At 40.7% G+C, this 27114-nt stretch overlaps 1 protein-coding gene across 2 annotated transcripts in view; it reads right to left on the bottom strand.

Annotated features, from left to right (window-relative positions):
- The window catches only part of ERP44 (endoplasmic reticulum protein 44), a 47977-nt gene that overhangs the window by 20629 nt on the left and 234 nt on the right, over window positions 1-27114 (bottom strand). The window contains exons 1-4 of one of the 2 annotated variants that reach the window (XM_021389224.1): window positions 17456-17527; window positions 6785-6857; window positions 5142-5181; window positions 2360-2475 (exon numbers count right to left, since the gene is read on the bottom strand). In XM_021389224.1, coding sequence (XP_021244899.1) covers window positions 2360-2475; window positions 5142-5181; window positions 6785-6857; window positions 17456-17512 — 286 coding nt within the window. In that variant the 5' untranslated portion in view covers window positions 17513-17527. Of the gene's footprint in view, window positions 1-2359; window positions 2476-5141; window positions 5182-6784; window positions 6858-17455; window positions 17528-27114 lie in introns of those variants that run through there. The other variant, XM_021389223.1, reaches the window with a different exon arrangement.

Below are 27114 nucleotides of genomic sequence, written 5' to 3'. Positions count from 1 at the left end.
TAACAAGCTTCTAAACTGTTTCAAATGCTTGGGGAAAAAGAAGTTTTGGGAGGCATACAACTGCAAGGGAGGAGACTGCCCCCTCTACTCTGCCCTCATCTGTACTCCAGACCCCTTCTGGAGTACTGTGTCCAGGCCTGGGGCTCCAGCACAGGAAGGATAAGGAGGTGTTGGAGTGGGTCCAGAGGAGGGCCACCAAGATGATCAGAAGGCTGGAGCACCTCTCCTATGAGGACAGGCTGACGGCTGTTCAGCCTGGAGAAGTAAAGGCTGTGGGAAGACCTCATTGCTGCCTTCCAGTACCTAAAAGGAACTTATAAATAGAAGAGAGGCTGACTTTTTACACAAGGCAGAAAGTGATAGGACAAGGGGTAATGGCATTAAACTAGAAGATTTAGGTGAGATGTCAGGCAGAAATTCTTTGCTCAGACGGCGGTGAGGTGCTGGCACAGCTGCCCAGAGAAGCTGTGGTGCCCCATCCCTGGAGACGCTCAAGGCCAGGTTGGATGGGGCCCTGGGCAGCCTGAGCTGGTGGGGGGCAGCCCTGCCCACGGCAGGGGGTGGGGCTGGGTGGGCTTTGAGGTCCCTTCCAACCCAAGCCATCCTGTGATTCCATGAACTGCCCAAACTACCACATCTCAAGGTTAAACACAAAGCATTCAGCAGCTCAAGGGCCATTTCTGAGCTACCTGAGCAACTAAAGCTGCAGCAAACTAAATAAAGATTTCAACTGTTAATGTAGATCTTAATAACAGACCTTAGCAACAAAGGCTGAGTTTGCTACAGTCTTTTATGAGAACTTCATTCAAAATTTTATTGTCAATACTTTCTGTCAAAGACAAGCAAACCAGACTGTTAAACACCAAGAGATGATGTGATTAAGGACATCACACACACAAAATAAATCAACTGCAAGTCAGACTGTCCTTAATTTTTTCCCTCTCTAGTTCAATCAGTCGATTTTCTGAGAAAATATCACTGATGAAAGTGATAGAATACACACAGAAGTATATGCAAGAGTAATTTTAAGTATGTAGTCTTCAAAAATTTAATCCCAGACGCATTTAAGGTTCCCACAGTCATCAACTGGTCTTACAGATCTTTGGGATGGGACAAAATCTCACTGGCCACTCCTAAGAGTTTGAAAAGTCAGCTTCAGCTACCACTGTTGATACTTATTTAAATGTATTTTTATGCTTGAGATCTCTTTCAATTGCACAAATTAGGCCTTCTATTTTGCTGGGTGGCTACATGCACATATACAAAATGGAACACAAATTGCTGCCAGTGGAAGATGAACAACTGAAGTTACTGGCTTTTAAATTTGCAAGTGAGAGCAGAGATAATTCAAGGGAAAAATCCCCTCTAGCACTGAAACAGTTAGATCATCAAAATGAGAGACGAAAAAGTAAATGAAATCAGTTACTTCCCCCAGAGATGCAATTTTTTTCCCCCATGTTCTTTCTGTCTTTAGTACTTGAAACAGAGCACTAAAGGCCAATGGTAAATTCCAGAGATGTGTTACAAAGGAATAGCAATTCATCAACTTCCAACTATGAGTCTTCCTACAGACTAACAACCTTGTAAAGACTAAATATTATAATTAGTATCAGTGACAACCGAATCTTTGTTGGGATTTGAAGCCACCTGGCAACTTTTACTACACTCTAGGAATCCTAAACTTCTATAAATAAACTTTGTGGGCAAATGCTGCTCTTCCAGAAGTACAGAATAGCAAAGCAAATCTTACACTAGGAAAATCACCACAATAATCTCAGCACTATCCATCTGTTTTTCAGTAGGTAACAGATGTTCCTTACATTTTACTTATTACGAGATTAACAAGAAACTTTGGGATTAATATGATAAGAAAATAAGCATCTTTGTCATGTATTTAGGGGGACAGGCATGCCAAAATAAGCAAGCATTTCTTCATGTGTACAAACAGCAAAGCGCTACAGCTCTGAAACTACCAGGTATGCAAAAGGCAGCATGCAGTTCCCCACGACTCTTGGAGAAAATGGCTGAGCAAAACACATGCTGACAATTGCTCCTTTTTCTTGGTTGTTTTGCACCAGTGCTTCTCTGACTCCTAGACAATTTGTTTTACAGTTACATTTCCTTCCCCCACCCCCTCCCAGTAAACGAGAAAGGCTGAGCTGATAAAAACTGCACATCTATGGAGAAAAGGAGAAAGCAACACTGGAAATTGCCCTGACAAATTTTGAAGAGGTTCAGTGATACATACAAGCAACAGCCTCTGGACTAAATGATGGAGCAGGCCCAACTACACTTCAGACTGCTTTCTAATAACTTATTGGCAGGATATCACAGAAAAACTAAATTGAGATTTACTTACAGTGCTGATCACAGTCCACTCTAGCAAACACTACTTGATTCTTATCTGGGTATTCTTCCTTAATTACATTAGAAGCCTCCTCAAAAATAGGATGCAACATTTGGCTGAAGCGGCACCTGTGGAAAAAACATAACATTGTAATTTCAAAATATTAACTTTAAAAAAAATTTAATTGTAGATTAAGGGAATATTTCCATCTTTGAGGGAAAAAAAGAAAGAAAGGAAAGAAAAGCTACTGTAAAAAAAACAAAACAACAACAACAAACAAAAAAAAAAAAACAGAAAAAGCCCATCCCACAAATAAAAAACCTCATATACTGGTAATCAAGCCAGTAACTGAATGGATAAAAATAGGTAACTCAAATAATTCAAGTGGAAAAAAATACATTCTAGAAAAATACATAATTCAAGATGTGTTCCCATGCTTTATCTGTTCAAGAAACAACATTAATCAACTAAGTCTTTAAGAAATATATTCTGATATTCAGAGAGTTTGCTCAACATTCTTTTTCTACCCTAATTAACCCTGGACAAGTAGCTTTAAAGATTTAATAAAAGATTTGCGCTATTGAGATTGGAATATTCGCATATGATCACTTTGAAGAAATATCAGAGAAAGAACTATGCAACAATAATACAAATTATTGGTATAATCCCTATCATTAAGCAAACATTAAATGAAAACTTCAGTGAAAGCTTCATTTTATAAGAAAAAGCGGGGATTAATCTTTTCAAAATCACTTTTAAAATCAATTTAAATGAGCATGCTTACTAGTGGAATGAATTATCAGTCAAGTCAAACTGTAACTTTATCTGAAATTTGTGCGCTTGCTATTTCTAGGCCATACAGACATACGGACTTGGGCATATGTGGAATGTGAAAGAGGTGAAAAGAATCAGAACTTTAATCTGCTCAATGACCTTTGATTCTGACAGTCAACGTTTTGTGCTCGCAAAGCAAAACAGCGAGTGGAATATTTAAAGTACAGTATTACCTTGCTTCATATATTTGTTTAAGTTATAAAGCTATTTACACCCAAATTCATTTTAAACAAGGAATGGAGAAAGTGATTTATTTCTCTCACCTCATTTTCAATATTAATTTGCATATTAAATTTTATTTTCCTTGAATACTTCTCAGATTTCCTTCTTGTTAAAGGTTCTTTTAGAAATATTAATACTCAAACATTTCAAATTACTTCCAACACAACTGAAAAACGGAGTATGGGTGCTTAAAATCTAGCAATGATTTTATAGGCAAGTTAAAAAAAAAAAAAAAACAGTTCCCACTAAGTATGTCTTCCACACTGACTGACCGCATATTCTTCCCTCTTCTATCTGCTCAAGTTTCACAGAACTGCAGGAGTTGGAAGGGACCTTAAGAGATCATCAGTTCCAACCCCCTGCTAAAGCACATTCCCCTTGTGATAGGTCACACAGGTAGGCATCCAGACAGTTCTTGAGTATCTCTATAGAAAGAGACTCCACAACCTCTCTGGGCAACCTGTTCCAGTGCTCCGTCACCCTCACCGCAAGGAATTTCTTCTGCAAGTTTGTATGGAACTTCCTGTGTTCAGGTTTTAGGCCATTACTCCTTGTCCTATTGCTACACACCACCGAGAAGAGCCTGGCCTCATCCATTTGCCTCCCACTTCCCTTTAGATATTTATAAACAATCAGATCAGCCCCTCAGTCTTCTCTTCCCCAGACTGAACAGACCCAGGTTATTCAGTCTTTACTCATATGGGAGATGCTCCAGGCCCTTTATCATCTTTGTGGCCCTCTGCTGGACTCCTTCTAGGAGATCCCTATCTTTTTTGAACTGAGTAGCCCAGAGCTGGACACAGTATTCTAAATGCAGCCTCACCAGGGCAGAGTAGAGGGGGAAGATTACTTTCCTCAACCTCCTGGCCACATTCCTTTTAATGCAACCCAGGATCCCATTGGCCTTCTTGGCCACAAGGGCACACTGCTGGCTCATGGCCACCTGTTATCCACCAGGACACCCAGGTCCTTCTCTGCAGAGCTCCTTTCGAGCAGATCAGCCCCTAACCTGTACTGATACAGGGAGTTATTTCTCTCCAGGTGCCAGACTCTACATTTGCCCTTGTTAAACTTCATCAGGTTCCTCCCTGCCCAACTCTCCAGCCTGTCCAGGTCTCACTGATTGGCAGCACAGCTTTCTGGTGCGTCAGCCGCTCATCCCAGCCTGTATCATCAGCAAACTTGCTCAGGGTGGGCTCTATCCCTTCATCCAAGTCATTGATGAAGACGTTGAACAAGAATGGACAGCCCTCAATTCTCTAGTTCTCCACCTGGAAGGCTTTCCATTAGAGATGAATTTGACTCCTTCAAATGCAATTTCATGCTTTTTGGTTACAAGCATACATGCAGTGGATCAAAAGAGAAGAAAATTTAAAAAAAAAGGAATATTTTGAACAATCTTACGCTAAAAAGCAAAAAGTTAATGAAACCTGTCTCGCTATGAGGAAAAAAAAAATCCTAAATGAAGAAACACAAAATAAGTTAGTCCTTACTACCACAGAACCCTTTTTGCTCTGACAAAGACCCTGAATGAAACAAAAGATGACAACAGTAGAAGGGGAAGTAATCAATACAAACAAACAAACACACACACAAACCACAAAACAAATAAAAACTAACAGGAGTTAGTTTGAAAGTAACATACCAGTGTCTCTTTAATTAGGATATTATTGCCAAACATGGCAGTTTTCAAAAGGAACAAGTTTAAACAGAGGAAAAAAAAACCTTTATAACTTACCAATCAGCATAAAAATTAACTAAAGCAACATCTGCATTGTCTGGGAAGGGAAGAAAAGAACCCAATGTCACATTCTGAGGCAAAGTTTTTGACATTTTAATCCAAGATTACAAAAAATATGCATTAAAGATATAAAAGCTAGCATTTCTAGATTATTCAGCACACAGTCTGCTAGAAAAATACTAGGATAAATCTTAGCTGAAATATAATCTATAGCAAGTGGGAATGTGATGAAGAATGTCTACAGTCAAGAATTTTTTTGATATATTAGACATTAAAGATGTCAATTTTTAAGGCATAAGATGCAAAATAAATAAGTGACACATTAGAAAAAATTCTGGATTTACAATGAAGATACGGAAATCCAGAAGCTGTACTCCAGTATCCCTCTTAAACACTACATATTTGCAGGTGCTCAAAGAGAAAGTTAAAAGCTGAAGTGTTAGCTGTTTGGGTTAGAAGAATGACAACATGTGGGCTGCCTGTGCACCTTGCTCTGATTTGTACACATGGGTCTTACTTGTTAAGATACTGGATACTAGGGCAAGACGTGGAAGAGAAACCTCCAAACTCCCCCTCTAAAGGGTGAAGGAAAATGCTTGAAGAAATGCAATACTGCAGGGATAAGGTAGCAAAATAATGCTCCGTACAATATTTTTAAGCAAAAAATAAAAGATATCAAAATCAGCAAAATAATGCTCCGTACAATATTTTTAAGCAAAAAATAAAAGATATCAAAATCAGAAAGACACACGCACTTAAAACCTCCTGCTTAGTAATAAATTGCAATCTTTGTACAATGCAATAACCATCCTGTAAACTGATTTTTATTAGTAGTAATGGACTAGATATTGAAGAAAAATTGTAACAAACACTCGAACTATAGGGTGTCAGTCACATAGCTTATAGAAGGGTTCTACATTTTTCAGCATATAAAAAGGTATTTACTAACAGATTTTGTCTAGTCATACATTTACTACACAAAGCAATCCTCCAGTTGAAAGCAAATTAAAACCAAATACCTCCTTTCAACAGTTCTAATTAAAAAGGAAGACATTTTAATGAATATATTTGCAACAATGTAGGGGTTTTTTTTGTTCTCCCTGTCTTCCCCATCCCCACCACAAACAGAACCAGATACCAACAAACGGCATCCTTCCCAGACAAGACACATCTGTTTACTTCAAGGCAACATTTTAAATACTAATTTGTGTCTCTTTTCTGTGAGCCATCAGAAATCAAGACAGCACTTAAACTGAGAAGAAGCGTAGCTGAACAAGCAGGGCATTTCATACGACCCACTACCATGGGTTTCAGTTGCTGCTATTTTTTGGGAACTCTTAAAACACTCTCCTGACAGGCTTTCATTATACATAATTGAAGGCTCCCATCTGCAAACAAGACACTTAGTATTTTTCTTAGACACTTCAAACTGTCGTTTAGATTATACTCAAGTAATCTGTTAGGCAACAGATTAAGTCAGCTGTCTGCATAAAAACTTCTACGCAGATTACAACTCATATTTTCAGAGCTAGGGCATACATATTCATCCAATGATATTGCAAGATTCTCACAGATGAGTGACTGTAAACGAAGTAGTCTGTACACTGTAAAAAAAAAAAAAAAAGATTGAAAGTACTCACTTAAAATGTCATCTATATTTCCACTATCTAGACTTGTTATTTCACTTCTTGTTGGATTAAAAAGCCAAGACACCTACAAGAGAAACCAAACAAGTCAGGTATGTAAATATTTCAACTTCAAAGCAATAACATTCAAAAGCTGGAGAAGAACAAACAGTAAAATAACTATAAATCAGTACAGGCATTTCAGATGACAGCACTGTCACAAATGCAAAAATAAACATTGTTTACAGATATAACATTCTTGCATAGTTAAGGCAAAACTAGTCATCTCTTCATATAACGCTTTATTATGTTGGTAGAAATTTTGGCTGGCAGAAATGTTATAGGTGGTATCTGTACCTTTAAGAAACACTTCTATTCTTAAATGTGCTCTGAAGAGAGAAACAAAACCCACATTTTAGCTACCCACCAACACTGCACCACCCCAAAGTGTGCAGGCCCATCCGTTTCACTCAGAGTTGAGTCATTTCTGATGTTACTTACAGGACTTGTCTGACTAAAAGGTGTTGCACTAGGTAACGCTTGCAAATGTATCCATTTTCATTGCTCTTGAAGAAAATGTAAGACTGCAGCTAGTTTAATTAGATAGCTTTAATAGCTAAACATAAACAAATCTCCCGTATTTCCTATCACTACCTCTGTATCAGCATGATATTGGCACAAACTTAGCAGATCTGGTAAGAAGTGAAGAAACCACATCAGCCGTGTCGTTCAATTTCAAAGCAACACATACTGCTCTTAATGCAACTATCCTAACAATACAGTTTTATGAAAGGGCATGCTCTCATACTCACTGCAATTAGCGTAGTTCTTTTACCTCAAAATGTGGTGGAGGAAAGTACTAATACGTGCATTGTAATTTACTTGTACTTTGGAAGAGGTAGCTGCAAGTCTCTGATCACCACGGTATAAACTCTTGATCTGGGATGTTGACATTTCCTACCCAAGCAACCCAGTCAGAAAGTCAGCCCTTCCTAACTGGGGCCAGAGCTTGGACCAAATGCTCCACTGAGATGTCTTTCAACCTACTTTCTCCAATGTGTCTACAATCTTTCAGCTGAGAGAGATGACAAGAAAGGGAAAGAAAGGTTTTCAGTAGAAAACTGACAGAAACGCACACAGGTCAAGGAGTCATGTAGAGAACAGAGAATCATATAATCACAGAATATCCCCAATTGGAAAGGACCCACAAGGATCATCATGTCCAACTCCTGGCTCCACACAGCACTGCCCCAAATTCAAACCCTACATCTGAGAGCAGTGTCCAGATGCTCCTTGAACACCAGCAGCTCGGGGCCGTGCCCACTACCCACTGGTGAAGAGCCTTTTCCTGACCATCAACCCGATCAGGCCAGGTCACCCGAGCAGAGCTCAGCACCGCCCCTCCGCTGCCCCCATGAGGAGCTGTAGGCCGCCATGATGCCTTCCCTCAGTGTCCTCAGGGCCTTAGGCTTAGTTCTGGTAGCTGCAAAGAAACTCTGCTTCTGACCAGAGAGGCAAACCTGAGGGCTGATTTACTAAAGGTACTGGGGTGGCAGTGGGGAAAATAAAATAAAGCTGGAAACAGTATTCAAATCCCAGCATGTGGAGAAACTGGAGTGTTGTAATAGGAGGATCTCAGCAATCCTGGATGAACCTGAGAGCCCTCCTGTATCAATGCCATGCCAGTGGCTGACCACCTAAGGATGTGATGGATTTAGGAAACAACTACAAGCAGCAAGCCCCCGGGGCACACTTGTCTTTGACACTGTTTACACTTTATCAAGAGACTAATTCAATGCCAAACATCAAGTCTTTTTTTAGCATTTGTTGCAAATGCATATCAAATATTGACTTCTCCAAAACATTAGACTTAGCGGATGTCTGCTTCCATTACAATCAGCTTAAAAAAATGATGGGAATCTTTTGCAGTGAGACACTGTCAATAAGTCCGAACCTATCACCGTAAGCAGCACATAGGTGAGGTTTCCAGCAATGATTTTCAATTCCTTTGGATTTGTGCATCACTAAACGCTTCTCAGTGAAGACACTGATCTCCTTGTATTTCCCGTATGGAGACTGCTGGGTTGCATACAGAGTCTGTCTGACACTCCAGGCTGACAGCTCACCAGCTGCTGTAAAACAGGATGCCCACCACTGCTTTTCACTTGCTAACTGGACATTATTGTACCCAAGTCTAAGATCTCTGGAGGAGTTTGCACAGCCTTCCTGTGCCACCTGAAGTCTACCAGAGGCAAACATCCAACAGCTGGCTTCAAGATGATGGTGTAGAAACAAAAGTTGAGTTCAAAACTAACAGCAGAAGGATAAAGCACCTGAGTAAGTAAGCTGTGGGATGCACAAGTTGCAGCAGCTCAGTGTGGGGGAAGCACCTTTGAAGAGCTGTGTAGCTGACTGCTGCCCAACCACGTAGAAGAGAAGACTCTGCCTTCAGTCCTTGCAGGGGAGATGACCACCAACAGTACATGCACCTTGCCATCACCACTGGGTGGTGAGGGGGATCACAACCAACCTGTGCTTTGCTTTGCGCAGGCGCAGATAGGAGTACTTAGATTTCTAGCAATTGGTCAGTTAAGCCTATGAATGAGTTGGCATAGTTTTTTTTTTTTCTTTTGGTACACATTACATTGCACTAGATATGCGTGTAACTGAAGCAGCAGTAATGATAAAAAACAATAGTCCACCTGTTATCGTTAATGTAACAAATAGCATTACTCAAAATTCCTTTTATTGGCTGGTATCTGATCCAACCACAAGTGACTGCAAAATCATCTGTACATTCCAGGGCTTCAGCTGCCCTGCAAGTTCTCAAAATCCTCTGGCTGTATGTTTGAAGATCACAGGGCTACCCCACCTGTACTACTTATCACCAACAATGCTTGTTTGCTAAGAAAGTCCACACAACCCTCTTAAAGCGGGAACTTCAAATGTTTTATTTTCTTAACATACCAAACCAGTTAGGGATATCAATTTCTTAAACCACATGGCTTTTTCTAACAGAAATTTACAGCAGCAGCAACACTAATCTCATCCAATAGGATGAACTAAGCATAAATTAAACATAACTTAGATAACCATCCCATCTGCAATCAGGAAACAAGTTGTGTTATTTAGCAAATAAATTTTAATGGATCAGGAACTGTAGTTTAATTTGTCGACTGCTACAATATGCCTCAACTTGCAATGCAAATATTTAACAGCAATATCAAACTGTAGGGCTTCCTAACAAATACAGTCCCCTACTAAACTCTCTGCTACATACAGAAAAAGTACATTAAAACTGATACTTCTTTATAGAACAAATAAGATTTCTGAATGCTTTATTAACTCTTATTTGCAGAAAAATGTGGTGCAAGCTACAGGTACTGAAACAAATACCCCAAACACCTTCAGATAATGAAGGTGATAATGAAGTTAAGCTGTAGATCCTACTGCCCCTCCAAACTAAAGAGAAGTAGAAAACTATTAAGACTGAAAACTTATTGCCCCAAAAGATACACAAATCTTCAGATACTCCAAGTATTTTTTTTTCCCCACTAGAAGTGGAAAAGTTCCATTTTGTCAAAATACATTCATAAACATATTCTTAAACAATTTATACTGACTAAATAATTGCAGGTATCAAAACTTTCACACTAAGTACACAGAGTTAAGAGAAAAAAGCCTTCCTTTAAGAAGTGTCAATAAATATGCAAGATTCACTTCAGCTGAAGCTTTCATCAAAGTACAATGCCTGTAAGGAAGAAAGCACACCCTTTTGACCCAGTAATCTTGCTGCCCCCAGAGATTCAAGAGTTTATGGTATTGCCAGTATTAATATTTAACATGAAGGAGCACAGCTTCTAATTCAACTTGTCAAGAAGCTATGCTGTCTTGAGAATATCTTCTGACCTTTGATGAGGCCCATGAACGATACCCAGGGGCACAAAACAAGACATTTTTTGAGGAAATGTTTTCTGAATATCAGTTGCACACATCATAAAACCAGTATTGAACTTACGTTCTGAGAAATACAGAGGCTAACAAAAAAGCCTTTTTTTAATTATGATTTTTTTTTAAACTTTTAAATGCAAATTTAGTATTCCACTGGCCTACATCAGACAGCCACACAAGTAACTGCTCGCATTTGTAACGGAGAAGAGAAGCAGTCCAACCAACTGCACAAGACCGCTGTAAACTCACAGGGGAAACATTGCTAAAACACTTCAAAATGGTAACTGGTGATGTAAGCAGCCAGTAGAAAACAATTCAGGTAGCCGCCCCGGTATCAGAAAATTAACTATATCTTGATATGATTTTGCATGTTGCTGGACTGAGATTGTACGTGTTTTCAAATGCTTGAGCCACTAAAATCTGAAGGCAAAACTAAGTAGTTATGAAAGAGTCTGTCAAAAAATAGAGTACAATATTAAAGTTCTAAATATTTAAGAGCGAAACTGCACAAGTTAGATGAACATTTGCTTATAATTTAACAGACAAAACAAAATATGGACTTAAAGCGAGCACAGAAACCATTTATGAACTTACAGAACGCATTGCTAAGAAAAGAAAGTTGGGAAACAAACAACGCATTCACAAAGATAAAACTTAGTTGATATAGGGGAAAGGAAGAGGAGAAGATGATACATGTATACATATACTCCTCTTGACCTCAGAAATTGTATTGAGCATTGCCTGACTAAACCAGCTCAGTTTCCTGGAGGTTTCTGAAGATAAGGCCATGAATATTTTTCATTGGGAAGCTCAGTAAGTACAGAAATCCTACCACTTCAGAGCCAGTTTCTTCAATTGTAAGGAAATCTTAAATATTATGGAGTAACATCACAGGGATTTCTTTTGCATTTGTCCTTCAAACCAGGTGCTGCACTGTGAGAAGAACCAGAGAGGGACACGGGAGGAGACTTAGAACACTTCAGGTTGGAGCAACTAGTGGCAGGAGCCAGTATGCATCTGTTTCTGACAATCAGTTACACACTGGCTGACATTTATTTCTATTTTTCCACCAGACTACCACAAAGCACTGCCCAATCAGTGATGGTACCCTCCCCTGAGGCAAGGGACTACCCAAGTTGCCTCACAACAGAACAAAATGTCTGGAAAAAACCCATCCCATTCTCCTTGACACTCCTCCCAAAGGCAAACCTCTGACTTCAAATACCAGATCTCATATCCCTTGTTCAAAAAGGAAACAAAAAAGAACCCAATCTAAATGGCTCTTCTGTTGACAGGTTTGCTGTTCAACAGCCACTGCACGCACCCAATTAACGAAGCCCACTGGTTATTCAGGTGGTTTAGGTCAAGCTTTTAACATTTTACTCTTAGAAATTAGCACCGTGGGTTCTTCAGTCACTCACTGGACCGAAGGGTCTGACCTATGGGCTTAGTGGCATTTCTTTCCAGAGTTCATTTCACTTACAGAAGACTCTTAACAGTTTAACTGTGCACAACCTTAAAACTATCAAAAAAAAAAAAAAAAAAAAAAAAAAGGAAAAAGGAAAACAAAGTAATTCTGTTGGGATTTAGATTACTGGATTTTTTTTTTCAGTTTTTTTTTTTTTATTTCACAGGATGAAACAGAGGTCCCCACTTCCAGAGCAAACCCTGCTCTTGGAGCATTATAATTTCTAATTAGCAGTACACCTGCAAGGCAGTCAGGAAGCCCAGCCTTCATTTCCACTTGCTAAACTCCCTACCTACCCTTTTCTCCCGCTGTGAAACCCTTAAGACACACAGCAGAACAGTCTCTCTCCTCTACCGCAAAGCTCTTACATGCTTGGCAGCCAGCTTCATCCCACTTGTGATCCATGCTGACATATTGAAGTTACTACCTGAAGTCCCAGCCCCACAGGACTTTGTGGCTGACTTTCAGTCCCCAAGTACATCTTCCTTCTGCATGCTGCTAATCGGCTGCTGTTCCGAGATCTGCATTAAACGCAGAGCCAAGAGGAAGCAGACGGGTTTACAGCCTGCTGCAGGATGCTGCAAATTGAAAGGAATCCCAGGAGAAAGCAGCGCAGGAGCTGACAGGCATCGTGAGAGCCCCTGAAGTTGGGCTTCAGAGCCATCAATCACGAACATCTCCCTGGAAGCGTTCCCACAAGCCCCATAATGAACCACGGAGCCCAGAGCTGAGAGAGGCAACAGTAAATGCAGAACACTGAGGAACATTGGGAAAAAGAGACCATAACTCCCGCCCTCTGCCACAGCAGTTCAATTCTTGTCCCCACCATATTCCAGGGCACGTTGGAACATTGCTGTGATTTAGACTGACTGAATGCTGCCATCCCTTACTCTGTTACCAAACCGGATTTTTGCTAGTAACATAGGCTAGTGTTTTTATAAAACAACACAACTATGTTAGTTTAAAATGCTAAGTAATGATTGCTTTAACCTACACTGAAGTTAGCAGAACAATTTTTAAATTTGTATCAACAATCCTTTTCCCGCTATTGTCTTTCAACAGCCATATTGAAATTCAATCAGGGAAATTTAAAGGACTCAAAGGAATCTACTGAAAACAGATTTAGGGATTGCAACTACTAGATTTTCTCTCTGTTCCCACGGGAAGCTAACTAAACCGAAATATAGATTACGTGTATAAACACATAAGACATAAGAAGTAAACCTCTTTGGCTAAATCACTGTAAAATAGAATGGTTTACTAAGGCTAAACAGTGCTATAAAAACTGCACAAAGCTAGGTGGACAGAGCACTACATTAAGAGGCAATGCAATTTTACATTTTTCCCCACATGTCACCCAGTCCCATTTTAAAAGTGTCACAGAGGAATACTTGCTGTAGGTGCATTCCTCATCAATATAACCTTTTGCAGAAGAAAAAGTTGGGAACAGAAAGCATTCACCGTTTATGACTGCATTCTGCACTTCTAAATGATATTGATTCTACACTCCAGATGAGGAAAAGCCCCTCACAATGAATGGTTCCTACAACCAACCTCAACTGAGTGCAGAAATGGTGTAGGATTGCCATTTGTGAGTTTTATGCCTGGGAATGGTTCACAATGGCTTGTTACCATAGCACTGAAGGCCCCCTGAAAAAAAATGGGTAAATTTACCTGTCAACAGCTTGTACATTATTAATATCACAAAATGTTCATTCAAGAAGACCACCGCAGAGAAGAAAATTAAACCTCACTATCAAAATATGTGATTCAAGGCATCACATTCTTTTTTATAAAGCTATGAATGGAGACCCATACATCTCAACACCATTTTAAAGCTGAAGTCTCTGAGCATTTTTAAAGAAATGTTCAGATCAAGGCTCAAAAATGACAAGGTGTGTTTAAAAAAAAAAAAGTCACAGAGATAAAAATCTGTAAGTAGTTTTTAGTTCAACTCTTTTATAATTTACAGTTATTTCCCTTCTTGGCCCAGAGAGAAAAAAAGTGCAGTGTCCAGACAGGGCCACTACACACTGGTTTTCCTTGCCTGAATATACAGTAGTCGATATATCTACAAAAGACGTAAATGAGTGTCTGTACTAACTCACAAAAAATAAATGTTTGAAGTAGAATCATAGAATTAGCTAGGTTGGAAAAGACCTACAAGATCATCCAGTCCAACCATCCACCTACCACCAATAACCCCACTAAACCATGTCTCTCAACACTATATCTAAACGCTTCTTGAACACCTCCAGGGACGGTGACCCAACCACCTCCCTGGGCAGCCCGTTCCAGCGCCTGACCACTCTTTCAGAAAAGTAGTGTTTCCTAGTGTCCAGCCTAAATCTCCCCTGGCGCAACTTGAGGCCATTCCCCCTCGTCCTGTCACCAGTTACAAGAGAGAAGAGGCTGACCCCCAGCTCACTACAACCTCCCTTCAGGTAGTTATAGAGAGCGATGAGGTCTCCCCTGAGCCTCCTGTTCTCCAGACTGATCAATCCCAGCTCCCTCAGCCACTCCTCATAAGGCCTGTGCTCCAGACCCCTCACCAGCTTCGTCGCCCTCCTCTGAACACGCTCCAGGGCCTCCGTGTCTTTCTTGCAGTGAGGGGCCCAAAACTGGACACAGTACTCGAGGTGGGGCCTCACCAGGGCTGAGTACAAAGGGACAATGACTTCCCTACTCCTACTGGCAACATTATTTCTGACACAAGCCAGGATGCCATTGGCCTTCTTGGCCACCTTGGCACACTGCTGGCTCATGCTCAGCCGAGCATCGACTAATACCCCCAGGTCCGTTTCCTCCGCACAACCTTCCAGCCACTCTGCTCCAAGCCTGTAGCGTACTGTAGTCCACTTCTGCGGAAGCATGAACTTTCCTTAAAGCTTCTTCCATAGCTCTAAAGCCATGAATTCAGCTCCCCAGAAAACAAACTGAAAATTCTGAATCCTTAGATATATTATTTACCACGCTTCTTACAAAACAAACTAGAAAAAAAAATGGTAGAACTTGCAAAGGTTTGTAATAAATAAATAAATAAAGGAGGGGTAAAAACCTCATACTCCATTAAAGCTTCCTTTATTTGACATAGCTATTGCTAAGCGATCTGATTATCTGGCACCAATACATTCTTTCACTTACAGGAAGGAATACAATACACGAAACAGAAATGATTAGCACCAGCTGATCATGAAAACCAGTACCTTCAGCTTTCTGAACTTGACAAAGGTATGATCCAGCAAGATAAAAGAAAGGGTTGCTTGGTTTTATCTTGTCCAGGAGGCAATTTTGAGAGCAGAACGCTATGCTTTGCCACTCCTTTTCACTGGGCCAAGGAAAAAGACCTGTTTGCCATTTAGGGAATTGCTATTATACACAAAAGCCATCACCAGAACTGTTCATAGGAGACAGTTTAAACCTTGGAGTTTAAGGCGAGGTTGGATGGGCCCCTGGGTGGGCAGCCTGCAGTGGTGGGGGCAGCCCTGCCCATAGCAGGGGCTGGGTGGGTTTTGAGGGCCCCTCCTGCCCAAACCATTCTATGATCGCATTTGTTTCTCTCTGCCCTGACCATTGTTGGACAAGCAACACAAACGGATATTAGAACGAAACCAAGAGTCTTACTCTTCCCAAGAGCAGGGAACCTGCTTTAGCAGGGGCGTTGGACTCGATGATCTCTAGAGATCCCTTTCAACCCCTGCAATTCTGTGATTCACTGAATTGTGTGGAAGGAGAAGCAACCGAACTCTATTCAAAGTGCAATCTTGGAGGTGGAAACTAGAAGTAGCTCTAGCGTTTTCACCAGAAATGGAATTTCCTATATAGCACATGAATGTTTGCTGTCTTGGAAAATTAATTTGCCAGCTTATACACTCATTCCTTCAGATTATTCCACATCTGCTGCCTACACACATTCCAATGCTTTAAAAATAACACAATTCCTGTTAAGTATTAATTTCAGTAGATTCTAATACATATCAGTATTATTGTTGAACAAGACAAAAGCCAACTCACTTCAAGCGAAATACTCTATTTCAACACCTACTCACTTTCAGTTACTTATCTTTTCATTAACCATGTATTCACTATTGCAAATACAATTTATTTTCACTTCTGCTTCAAAACATCGAGTTATCTATCTCCTTGCGGTGTAAAAAAAAAAAAAAAAGATGGGAACTTTCAGCAAAGACAAGCCTGGGGAGTTTTATCTTTCAGGCCGGAACTTGTTTTCAAAGTAAGTAGGAATGACAGAAACCAGCTGTTCAAATGCAAATAAAAAAGGCTATCATAAGCACATACGAACTAGCCCTCATGATAAAAATACCTCAGAGGCAATTTAGATAAAATATCAGTCAGGTGGCAAAACGACAGCGCAGCCTTAGAGCAACCTGCATTTTCACATATCTGTAACAGGCAGGGGATGATTCTAGGTGGCAACGTCTGGGAAACAGGTGACTCTGCTTGGTTTGGTGCTTTTTGTTTTGTTGTGCTTTTTTGTTGTTGTTTATTCATCGGGGTTCTTTTGTTTGCTTCTTTTTGCTGTGTGTGGTTTTCTGCTGTTGCTGCTTTTTTCATCCAAAGATGAAAGCATCCCAGAGGTCGGCACAGGAGCACCCCTAATAACAGTAAGCGAGAAGCTTGCACACGTTTGCTAGCACAAAGCCAGTTCTAGAAGCAAAGCATTCATATCCTCACTGAAAGATTAAGATCAAAACCCTGTGGCTCCACAGGTGCTAAATACAAACTGCTTTAAACTATGCTGCTGATGCACTGGCTTAAACAAAAGCAAATGAAAAACTCAGCAAAAAATGACAACTGTACAACCAAAAATATTTAAAGTGAAAAGCAAAGCTGGAGTCATCCTCTGCACCAAGTTTACCCAGGGAGAAGAAAAACTTATTAGTTTAAATGCCACTCTAAAAACAATATTAGGGAACGCAAGCAGACAAATGAAGTCTCTGATAACATTGTTTAAGTTGTGCTGCTCATATTTGTGCCAATGCTGAGCTGTACTTAGGAATGAAAAAACTGGCTTCCAAACGCAGAAGCACAGCCAACTCGATTTGGCCCAATGTTTTTTGCTCAAGGCAACAAGTGCTAGAAGCAAAGCAGCAGAGAAGCAAGTGTGCGGATGACAACTAGTTAAATTCCTACTCTCTTCCAATTTTAGAATCACAGTCATGCTGCACCAGCGCCAAACTAAGCCATTCATGAATATGCACACAATTACCACTATTTATTAACCTCAGACCTACAGCTTCTCGCACCTGTACTTCCTCCGCCTCTAAGTTCTTCCTGGTGCTGCATTTCTCTTCTTTCAGCATGGCTGAGCTGCCACCTTCTCTCAGACAACCTCCTCATGCTCCAGCAGGAGGTCGAGGCTTTGTGCAACTATCAGAAGACAAATACAGCACAACACGGCCACCCAGAGCATATGAAACTTTTGTTTATTAAAAACGCTGGAGATTCAGTCCTATGTTGCTGCTCCTCTCTCTTCTTCTGAGGAAACAAAAGAAAAAATACCTTAGATTTTCTAAATTATAAGCTTTCTAAAATATATGGGGGGTTTGTTGCCTCAGCTTCCCATTCCCACAGCACGTGAACTCTGAAAAGCCTAAATCCATTTATTGTTAACTCTTTTCATATGGCAAATAAGCAGTAATAGGAATACTGCTTCACAGCTGCATTCTAATCTACATACTGGCATTGGTAGAATCTCTCCGTTTAAGTGAGGAAAAAGAAAGATACATTTTACAAAGGATTAATTTCCTATCTTCGACATTAGAATGTAACTTAAAGCAAGGCAGGCTGGACCCAAAGGGAGAAATTCACCTTTGGGGCCACATCTGCACGTCCTTATTCATATTACAGTTTGAATGAGCGGCCAATTTCAGGCTTCGGCTATTTCTACTCTAAGCAGCTGCTAAAGGCTTGCACATATGCAGACAATTTCTCTTGGATTACTCCGGGCAGCAGAAGAGTAAATAATGCAGCAGACAGGACACACACTACAGATATTTTGGAATGCACAAAAGAATGTGATACAAAGATACCTGACTGCTGCTTTACATCCCCCAGGAAATATCAACTGCGCCAAGTTCAAGGCTGATTCCCAAGAAAACTTTCAAGCAAGTATTCCAGACAGGTCCTAAAAGTACTATTTAAAACACTTAACATGGGGCAGTGGGTGAACTGGTAACAAGTATCAGAGAGACAGTGGCTCTGCAGTTAGCCAGCTCAGTGTAGCGAGCTTCCCATTTTCAAGGCACAGGACTGGTTTCTCTTTGTCACTTAGCAATCAAAAGAGCTATGAAAATCCTCAGCAAGGTATTGATACAGATTTCAGTATCGCAGCTGTACGTTATTTCAAAGTAAGCTAATACACAGCAGCTATGTAATACTAATTTCATGTTTATATTTGCATCATCTCAGCAAATTTTGTTGGCCTAAGCTGACAGAAAAAACATACACAGAACTAAAAAGCCCCTCCCCCCCTGCAATTATATGCTCTTAACCAAAGCAGTTTGAAATGTCAAAGGCAATTCCTGAGAGGCCTACACTCTCCTGAGCTCCCTTCACTAATTAACGGATCATTAGCAGGAAAGAACCCCTAACTGTTCTCCTCCGCACCACATACTGTCTTAATTACCTTTGTGAAGCTACCTTGTCTTTCAGTCATTCTAGCCAAAAATCCCAAGTGAATCGACTCAACAGGGAGAACAAAAAAAAAAAGAGTACTTTCATACACACATTTATGAAAATCCATCACTTTTATGACTGGCAAAGGATTTAGGGGCTAAGCATTTCCAACAACATTTAAGAAAGGGAATATCAATAAACTACGACAGAGACAGAAGTGATAGACAGAGACCAAAAGAACAAGAAGCTCTTGGGATTACAAATGTGGGTACATCTGAAACACTTTCCCTTTGTGAAGCTTTTGAAAAAGTTAATTATATCATCACTTCATAATCACGACAGCTATGGGAAACAGCAAAACACTATCACAGCTGTTGTTTTCTTTTTCAAGACCATTGGAACAGGCACCTATTCCTTGCCTTTCAAAATACTTCCTTGCAGAGCTCCTAATGAACAAGTTATCTCCATGTTTATGCCCAGTTCCCACATGAATCCAGTTGGAGATGAAATCTAAGCTACAGTGCCAGTTATCTTACAGTAGACATTAGAATGCTTTTCCTGTTCAGACATGTTAAATAAAAGAAAAAAAAAAACCCAAAGAAACCCCATATAGCACAAACTGACATCCTCACAGACTTATTTTTGGTCGTACCTTGATAAAACACATACACTGAAACCAGGCAAGAATCACTGATGCCAGGCAAGACTGGAGACATGCCGGCAGCGAGCAGTATTGCCAAGGAACCTGTTTCTTCACTCCACTACTGTTGCAGGGCTCCACCATCTACACTGAGTTCGTGTTTCATCAACACCATTTGGGACACAAAGCTTCAGTGGTAAAAACCTAGCAAACAAGAAGAAACTCCACACTTCTCTACCATTGGGAACACTTTCCTTTCTGAACCAAATGCAGCAAACCATCTATCTGACATCTCCACCTGGGTTAACATTTCCTTAATATCACATTACATAGGATATCCCGAGTTGGAAGGGACTAATTTAAGGATCGTTGAGTCCAACTCCTGGCTCCAAACAGGACCATCCAAAATTCAAACCCTACGCATGAGAGCACTGTCCAAACATTTTTTGTAACGTGGTAACCCACTTCCTCCATGAAATAAGCCTCCGGGAGCTCCAGCAATTCATTTCATCACGACAGCTATAAAGCTTCCAGCCATAGCTCACTAATGATCAGGATTCATAATTTCCACTCGTCATCTACTTTTTTTTTAAAAATAGAGGCAGAACTCAAAAAAGTGACCAAAACTGAAGACAATTGCATCTTAATAACAATTCTGTCCACTTACAGACCACAGCTCTGAAAGGCAAAAGGGCCTGTGAGAGTCACTCGATCGAGGACGACCTCTTCAAAGCACTAAATCCACCCACTTCACTATGCTGAACGCAGTCGTGGCGGAAGACATCCACAAGTTGTGTGTTAATCCATGGAAGAGTTCAGAAACAGAAAGTGAAGGCCACAGAAGGTAGAGGTAAGTAGGAAAAGGAATACTTGGTAGGAGTATAAAAACACTGCTTGAGCAGGCAAGATGAAATTAGAAAAGCCCAAGCCCTTTAACCCTGTTAAAGGTCAACAGAAGGTTTCTACAATTATGCGGGCAACAAAAAGAAGAATAAAAAAGACTGCAGAGCCACACAAAGGTAAGATCAAGTTAGAAACCTATTAAACAAGTTGGACATACACAGATGCTCAGAACCAGATGGCATGTATTTTCCTGGGTCCCCAGGAAAATCACGGAGGCAGATTTTCTTCCCAGAAGTCACATTCATCCAGCGGAGATTTAGAAATATTAAATCAATCTGATCAATTTTATTGTCTTCTGTAATAAGATGACTGTTCTCCGTAAATGAGGAAAGAATACTACACATTGTTTGCCTTGGCTTCAACAAGCTTCTGACACAGTCTTTTAAAGTATCCTTAGAGCTAAATTGGTAGTATGTTAACTGAGTAAGTGAAATATAAAGTAAATGACACAGCAGCTGGGCTCAAAGGGCTCTAATCCAATGCAGCAGGTCCAACTGGTCTCTAATGGAGTTTCCCCAGGATCAACATTGGATACAAGAAACGTTTGTCTTCACTAATGATCAGGATAGTAAAACAAAGTGCCTGGTCAGCACATTTCCCGAGGATACCGAACAGGGGAACTGTGCAAGAGGAGAGATATGCCATTCGGCAAGACCTCAGTCGGTCAGAGAAATGGTCTGACGGGAATCTCATGAAGTTCGATGTGGGCAAAGTCCTACAGCTGGGTTGGAATAACCCCACACAGGCTAGGAGCCAACTAGATAGAAAACATCTGTTTTCTATAACAGTCAATTTCTCAGTAGTAGAGTACATAAATTATGGAATTCTTTTGCAATCTATCACAGTTTATAACACCCTTTTGTAATCACCAGAGCATAGTTTAATATGAACAGCGTCCTACAGGTGTTTTGGAGAAATTCAGCATCCTGACATCAGAATCTTCATCTGGAAGTGAAAAAAATGTTCAGAGTTAATGCTGATTACAGCAACAGCTTCACAGAATAACCCTTAACAATGTAAAATGAAATACCTGGAAGTCAATAAATTGAAAAGTCAAATCTAATCAAATTCCTAAAATCTGAACTTAAAAAAAAATTAGATTATGTGAACAGCTGGCAACAGCAACGGTTTTGAAAAAGAAAAATCACGTGTCTCCCAATGGTTAATGTGCTCCTAACAAAGATGCATCAGAAAAGAGAAGTAGTGCAAAGGCAGAACTCACAGAAGGAAATTCTCATCTCTCTTTCTTTCGCTCCCTCCACTTCAGTTTTGGAAGAAACATTGCTTAGCCTTTGACATAGCACCCTGTATTGCTTCTGCTTGAATTTCCAGATGTTCCTCCTCCGTATCACCAAGAATTCTCTCAAAAAATAGATCAGAAAGTATTGCTAAAGCATCCAAAACCATTCCATCACTGACACATCCATTACTTGAAAATGTCTTGACTTACCTGAAGAGCTATTGAAATTCAGATGTATAATTATTTGACATATACTGCATTTTTATATTTTCTTTTCACATGAGATGACTCCCTCCCTTCATACAAACTACATTCAATAGACTCACATAATAAGGTTTTAGTAAACAAAAAAGCCAAGAAGTCACTACACAGAATAACTGGAAACTAGTCAAGTGAGGTTTACAAAGAGCCTGCAAGATAAACATGTAGTCTTTAAGTCTTCCCAAAGAATTAGGTTTGATTAAAACAAAGGAGACTACTGTTGTGCATGTCCAAGTGGTATACTGCCCAAAGAGGTGGTATGAAGACCAGTGTCTCCCCTAAGAAAGTTGCCCTACCAAAAAAAAAACTAAAACAGAAAGTAAGGATATCAAAAGAAAATGAAGATAAGGAACATCACCAGGGAGTTCACGTGCCAGCAAGAGGATCTATAACACTATGTTGTCAATAACTCCTTTACAAATTTTCAAACATTGTCTTAGTCTTCTGTTTGAAGAGTCATTTCAGTTTCTCCTCTTCCCAGCTGAATGCTCCAATGAGGAAGCTTGCCAATTACATGGCATAGCATGAAGAATGTAATAGATAACAAGCTTCTCCTACTTCCCTAGGAAGAGAGTGGGATTAGGGTGGGAAGTTCCTAGTTAACAACTGATTTACTTGGTACTCTTGTGCTACTCTTGCAGGGAACCCTCTTTCATTTTATAAGGCTCAGTGACGTAAGATTTGCCTACAGTTACAATGTTTGGCTAATGCTCAAATTCAGACTACTGCATTTTGAGCAGGATTCACGCAGAGATAAGCAAGTGCGTAGAAACACGCTCTACACACTGCAAGATTACAGAGTTCAATTTCTCTTTGGGCAATTTACTACTTCCTACTGCATTCAACAGTAAGATAAGGCATTATTTAATTTTCACTTTCACTCTTTGGATACTTGATGTCATACTAACAAGACAAAAGGCAGTGGCAATCAAACAAGAAACAGGAATACTACCCTATAGCATTTTTTCCAATTTTAATTTAGTAGAAAACTCGAAGTTCATTGTCTAGTGCCTCTGCTAAGTTACTGCTCCTAGCAGCTGCACTACTATACGGGAAGTATTTTGAAAGCTTCACTAAAAATACAAAAATTATAGCGTAACATGAACTGTAACACTATTACCTGATAATGACAAGCCACGTCAGCTTATAGGAAAGAAAATACAAACAGACAGCAGTACATTCACCAGGCTTCCATACTACTTAGAAAATGAGGTATAGGAAAGCTGGGGAGGGACTTTTTATAATGGTATGCACGAGGGGAAATAGCTTTAAGCTGGAAGACGGTAGATTAGACTAGATATCAGAAAGAAATTCTTTACTGTGATGGTGGTGAGACACTGGAACTGGTTGCCCATCGAGGTTGTGGATGCCCCCTCTCTGGAAGCATTCAAGGCCAGGCTGGATGGGGCTGTGAGCAACCTGGCCTAGAGGGAGGTGTCCCTACCTACAGCAGGGGGGTTGGAACTAGATGATCTTAAAGGTCTCTTCCAACCCAAACCATTCTATGATTCTATGTAGACTTTAAAATTGTGAAAACTTCACATTCTCAGAATTTCACAGGACAAATACATTCTTCCAATGGTGCTGTCAAATACGTTAAGAAACAGGTGTTCTTGTTTTGTCCGGGATACTTTTCCAAAAAAGCCACAAAGAAAAGGCATAACAGTAGAGTTTTGAAACAGAATGAAATACCAGAGATCAGAGCACAAGAACAGGGAAATTCTTTTACAGTTGCTTGAGGGGAAAAAATAATTTAAAGAGAGTGAATCAACTTCCCCATTCCCTTTCCTCCCTATCAGTTGGTAGTTTCCTCTGCTCACATCTACTCCTCAGGGACACCGCACGCATGAGTCTCCCAGTAGATTATTAAGCAACATGACAAGTATCTGTTATACATACGCAGTAGGAGCATGTGCAATGGAGTGTCTTGCGTACTTTGTAACGAAAATTGCAGAACATCTGCAAGTGAAGGCAACACAAAAGGATTGGTTAGAGCAAAACTGAAGAGCCACACCTTGCCGTAGAGAAGAATGCGGTGAGGTAGCATCACATCAGCATTTATTCCACTGTCTCGGATTCATTAGATCTGTCCTACCTAGAGTTAAGCAATATACCAGCATGGCAGGAACATCATTCATGTACGAGCAAGAAGCGTGCCACGTGCCATTTTTTCAGTCCAGTCTTGCGATCAGCTGTACATCCTCCTCTACAGCCTGGGCTGTGCTCTGCTCGCCCTTCCTCTCAACTCCAGCATTAGAGAAACAGGGTTCACACCACCCTGTACTTCCTCCTTACCCTTCTCTCCAGACACTGTTTCACAGCAGCCCCACTCTGATCCAGTACTACACTACGCATGAGAATTCAAATTTGGAAGGGAAAAGACCTGTTTTGGGCCTGGTGGGCATCCCTGTATTGGAACCTCCATGCTAGCAAACCAAGCTTTAGTGAGATTGGGAAGTATATTAGGAAACAAAGAGAGTGATCCAAAGCTCTCTGAAATTTTAGTGATCTTCTACTGACATGATTTTTAGACAAAAAGAACTACAATTGATATACACATTGTATCATTTTCTTTCATAGCGTTTCAATTCTTGGTGTCTTTTATCTAATTTTCTGTACTTTCATTACAAATGAGTACTTTCTCCACTCAGCCTACTTTGATTTCCTCCAACTTCCGTATTATTTGTCCTGCTTTATTAATATGCTCTGTTCATTCTTCTCCTTGCCTTTTCTTCCCCTATTTGGAAATTGGTTTTTAGCAGCTTTTAGTGTGCACCTGCTTTGAACATTCCGAAAAACGGGTATTATGACAAGAAGAGGAGCATCATTACATAGCAATGCAAAAGTTCATCCATCATACTTTCGGTGTGCAGTGCCCTGGAAACAAAGGCAATAAATATGAAAAATAACAAACAACTTCTTTCCCTCAGAGAAGCACGACTGAATAGGCTGTGTAGAAAAAGAAATATGCTTATCTGAAAGTTTGGAAATTTAATTTCTTTAAGACCTTATTGCTATCACTAAGCAAGTCCAGCTTAGTAAGCTGTTTTTGCAGTTGCATATCAATGCGTTCTGTTCTAGAAACCACTGACGTAACACTAATAAGCTCACATCCACAAAGTTCACCAACTGCCATGCTCCAAGAAGCTCTGCTGGATGACGCATCCTTCAGATGCAGAGCAGAGGGCTCTCGCAAACCTTACCATACAAAACCAGTTATGCTGTTGGTCCCTAGCATTCATAGTTGTTGTTAAGATGAGAAAGAAAGTTACCAGAACTTTGAGTCAGTCTGATACTACCAGATTCTCCAAATGCCACAAAAAAAACAAGCACCATATTTTTCACTGCTACTTTAAAGAAGAAGGAGCCTCTCCTATCCCAGTCTGCTTGGGACAACTTTTCCAAAGCTCACATCACATCTACTGCATGAAGTGTTTCATTGTCTTGATCCAAGTACGTAACCAGGCACCTTACAACACAGAGGCATGCCTGATATGACGCTGAAGAATTACACAGATAACATTACACATAATTATATTTAACCCCCCTAACACCTCTCAAAAAAAAAAAAAAGAAAACCACACCACCTCTGATCTGCACTCTTTGAAGTTTTAGGTATATCGTTCTTTTTAATCTCATTTAGAAATTGGTTTAAATGACCCATACATAAAGAAATAGCAACTAAAGTGTGAGGAAGTTTCAGATCTCCATCACAATCTATTTTTTGGTTGACGTGCATGTATCTAAGTGATGCATATTAAATTTGCATGGATCCAGTGTACCATGAAGAAAGAAAAATGCTTTCATTACCTTCTGGCCACTTTTTTGTCTATTTAAACTGCATTTTAAAACAGTACACGCTCCTAGTTTTCACTTATTGGAGTCTGTACTCAAGACAATGGCTAAAATGTTGATCTTAGCATACACACAGCATTACTGTTGTTTTAATGCACAGATATGACTTGAAAATCCTAGGTTCCTCAATGTAGTCTCTTGTACAGTGAGCTAGTACACTATAAATAGCCATCTACATATAAACACTTCAAAAGTGTCTTTTTCCAACCCACACAAATTCTGTATGCTTATTAAATTTGAAACTGCAGCAAACTTATGGTAATTAACTGAAGTTTATGCAGGTAGAAGTGCACATTTCAAAGAGGTAACGAACAATCCCATTCATTAAGCACTTGTCTTCAAGTTCCTATTCATTCATTAGCCATCACATCGCTGCGTGTTTCCCTCTGGAAACATTCCTCTATTTGGAATCACAGAATTTCAACTACCACAGAATATGCTAAGTTGGAAGAGACCCTTAAAGATCACTGAATCCAACTCCTGGCTCCACACAGGACCACCCATAATTCAAACCTTGTGTCTGAGAGCGGTGTCCAAGTGCTCCTTGCCTCTGGCCCTTGGGGCCATACCCTCTGCCCTGGGCAGCCTGTTCCATGCCCACCGCCCTCTGGCGCAGAACCTTTCCAACCTGAATCTTCCCCAGTTTCAATATGTCATCTCATACATATTATTCACTACTTAAACAGCTACTCTAGTTTTTTTTAAAAAGGTATCACTCACTTATCTAACTTTACCTCCAATGATTCTTTGATTTCCTGGACAGTTTTACTCTCCCAAACGTTCAGAATAAATTGATTAAGCAAAACCTCATTAAACTTACTCACACAATGGCTCAATACAAGCCTGGAAAATAAAGAATCAGTACACCGGCCTGTTTAAAAGATAAGAGGGCCTCCTTATCTCTGCACAAAGGACACGCATCAGTGATTTACATCCGCAAATGCAGAAGGTAGCTTAGGTTGAGGATGTAACGCCAGCTTAAAAAAATACCAAGAAGCCACACTCTTGACAACGACAGCTGAATTCCACGAGCCCCTGGGGCGCTCAGGAACTTGCTTCCAACTCCGCCCGCTAAGCTCCGAGGGGACCGCTGTCCCCGTCCCGCGTGCGCTGAGGGGACAGGGCCAGAAGGCCGCTGCGGGACGGGCAGCTCTGCCCCGAGCGGAGCGGGGAGCAGGCCCGAGGCGGGAGCCCCCAGAGCGCCGGGCGCAGGCCGTGCCCCGCCCCGCAGCCTATCAGCCCCGGCCACAACGCCGCCCTCCGCCAACCGGGGCCGCTCGCTCCCAGCCCGGGCCCAGCAGGTGCCGGCGGCGCCACCCCAGCCCGAGGCCGGCCCAGGGGAAGGGCCCCGAGCCGGTGCCGGCTGCCGGCGGAGCGGAGGGCCGCGG

This window comes from Numida meleagris, chromosome 2, assembly GCF_002078875.1.
Source record: "Numida meleagris isolate 19003 breed g44 Domestic line chromosome 2, NumMel1.0, whole genome shotgun sequence".
Taxonomy (NCBI): Eukaryota; Metazoa; Chordata; class Aves; order Galliformes; family Numididae; genus Numida; species Numida meleagris.
The sequence above is the reverse complement of the archived record's forward strand: the minus strand, read 5'-3'. Positions and strand labels throughout refer to the sequence as shown.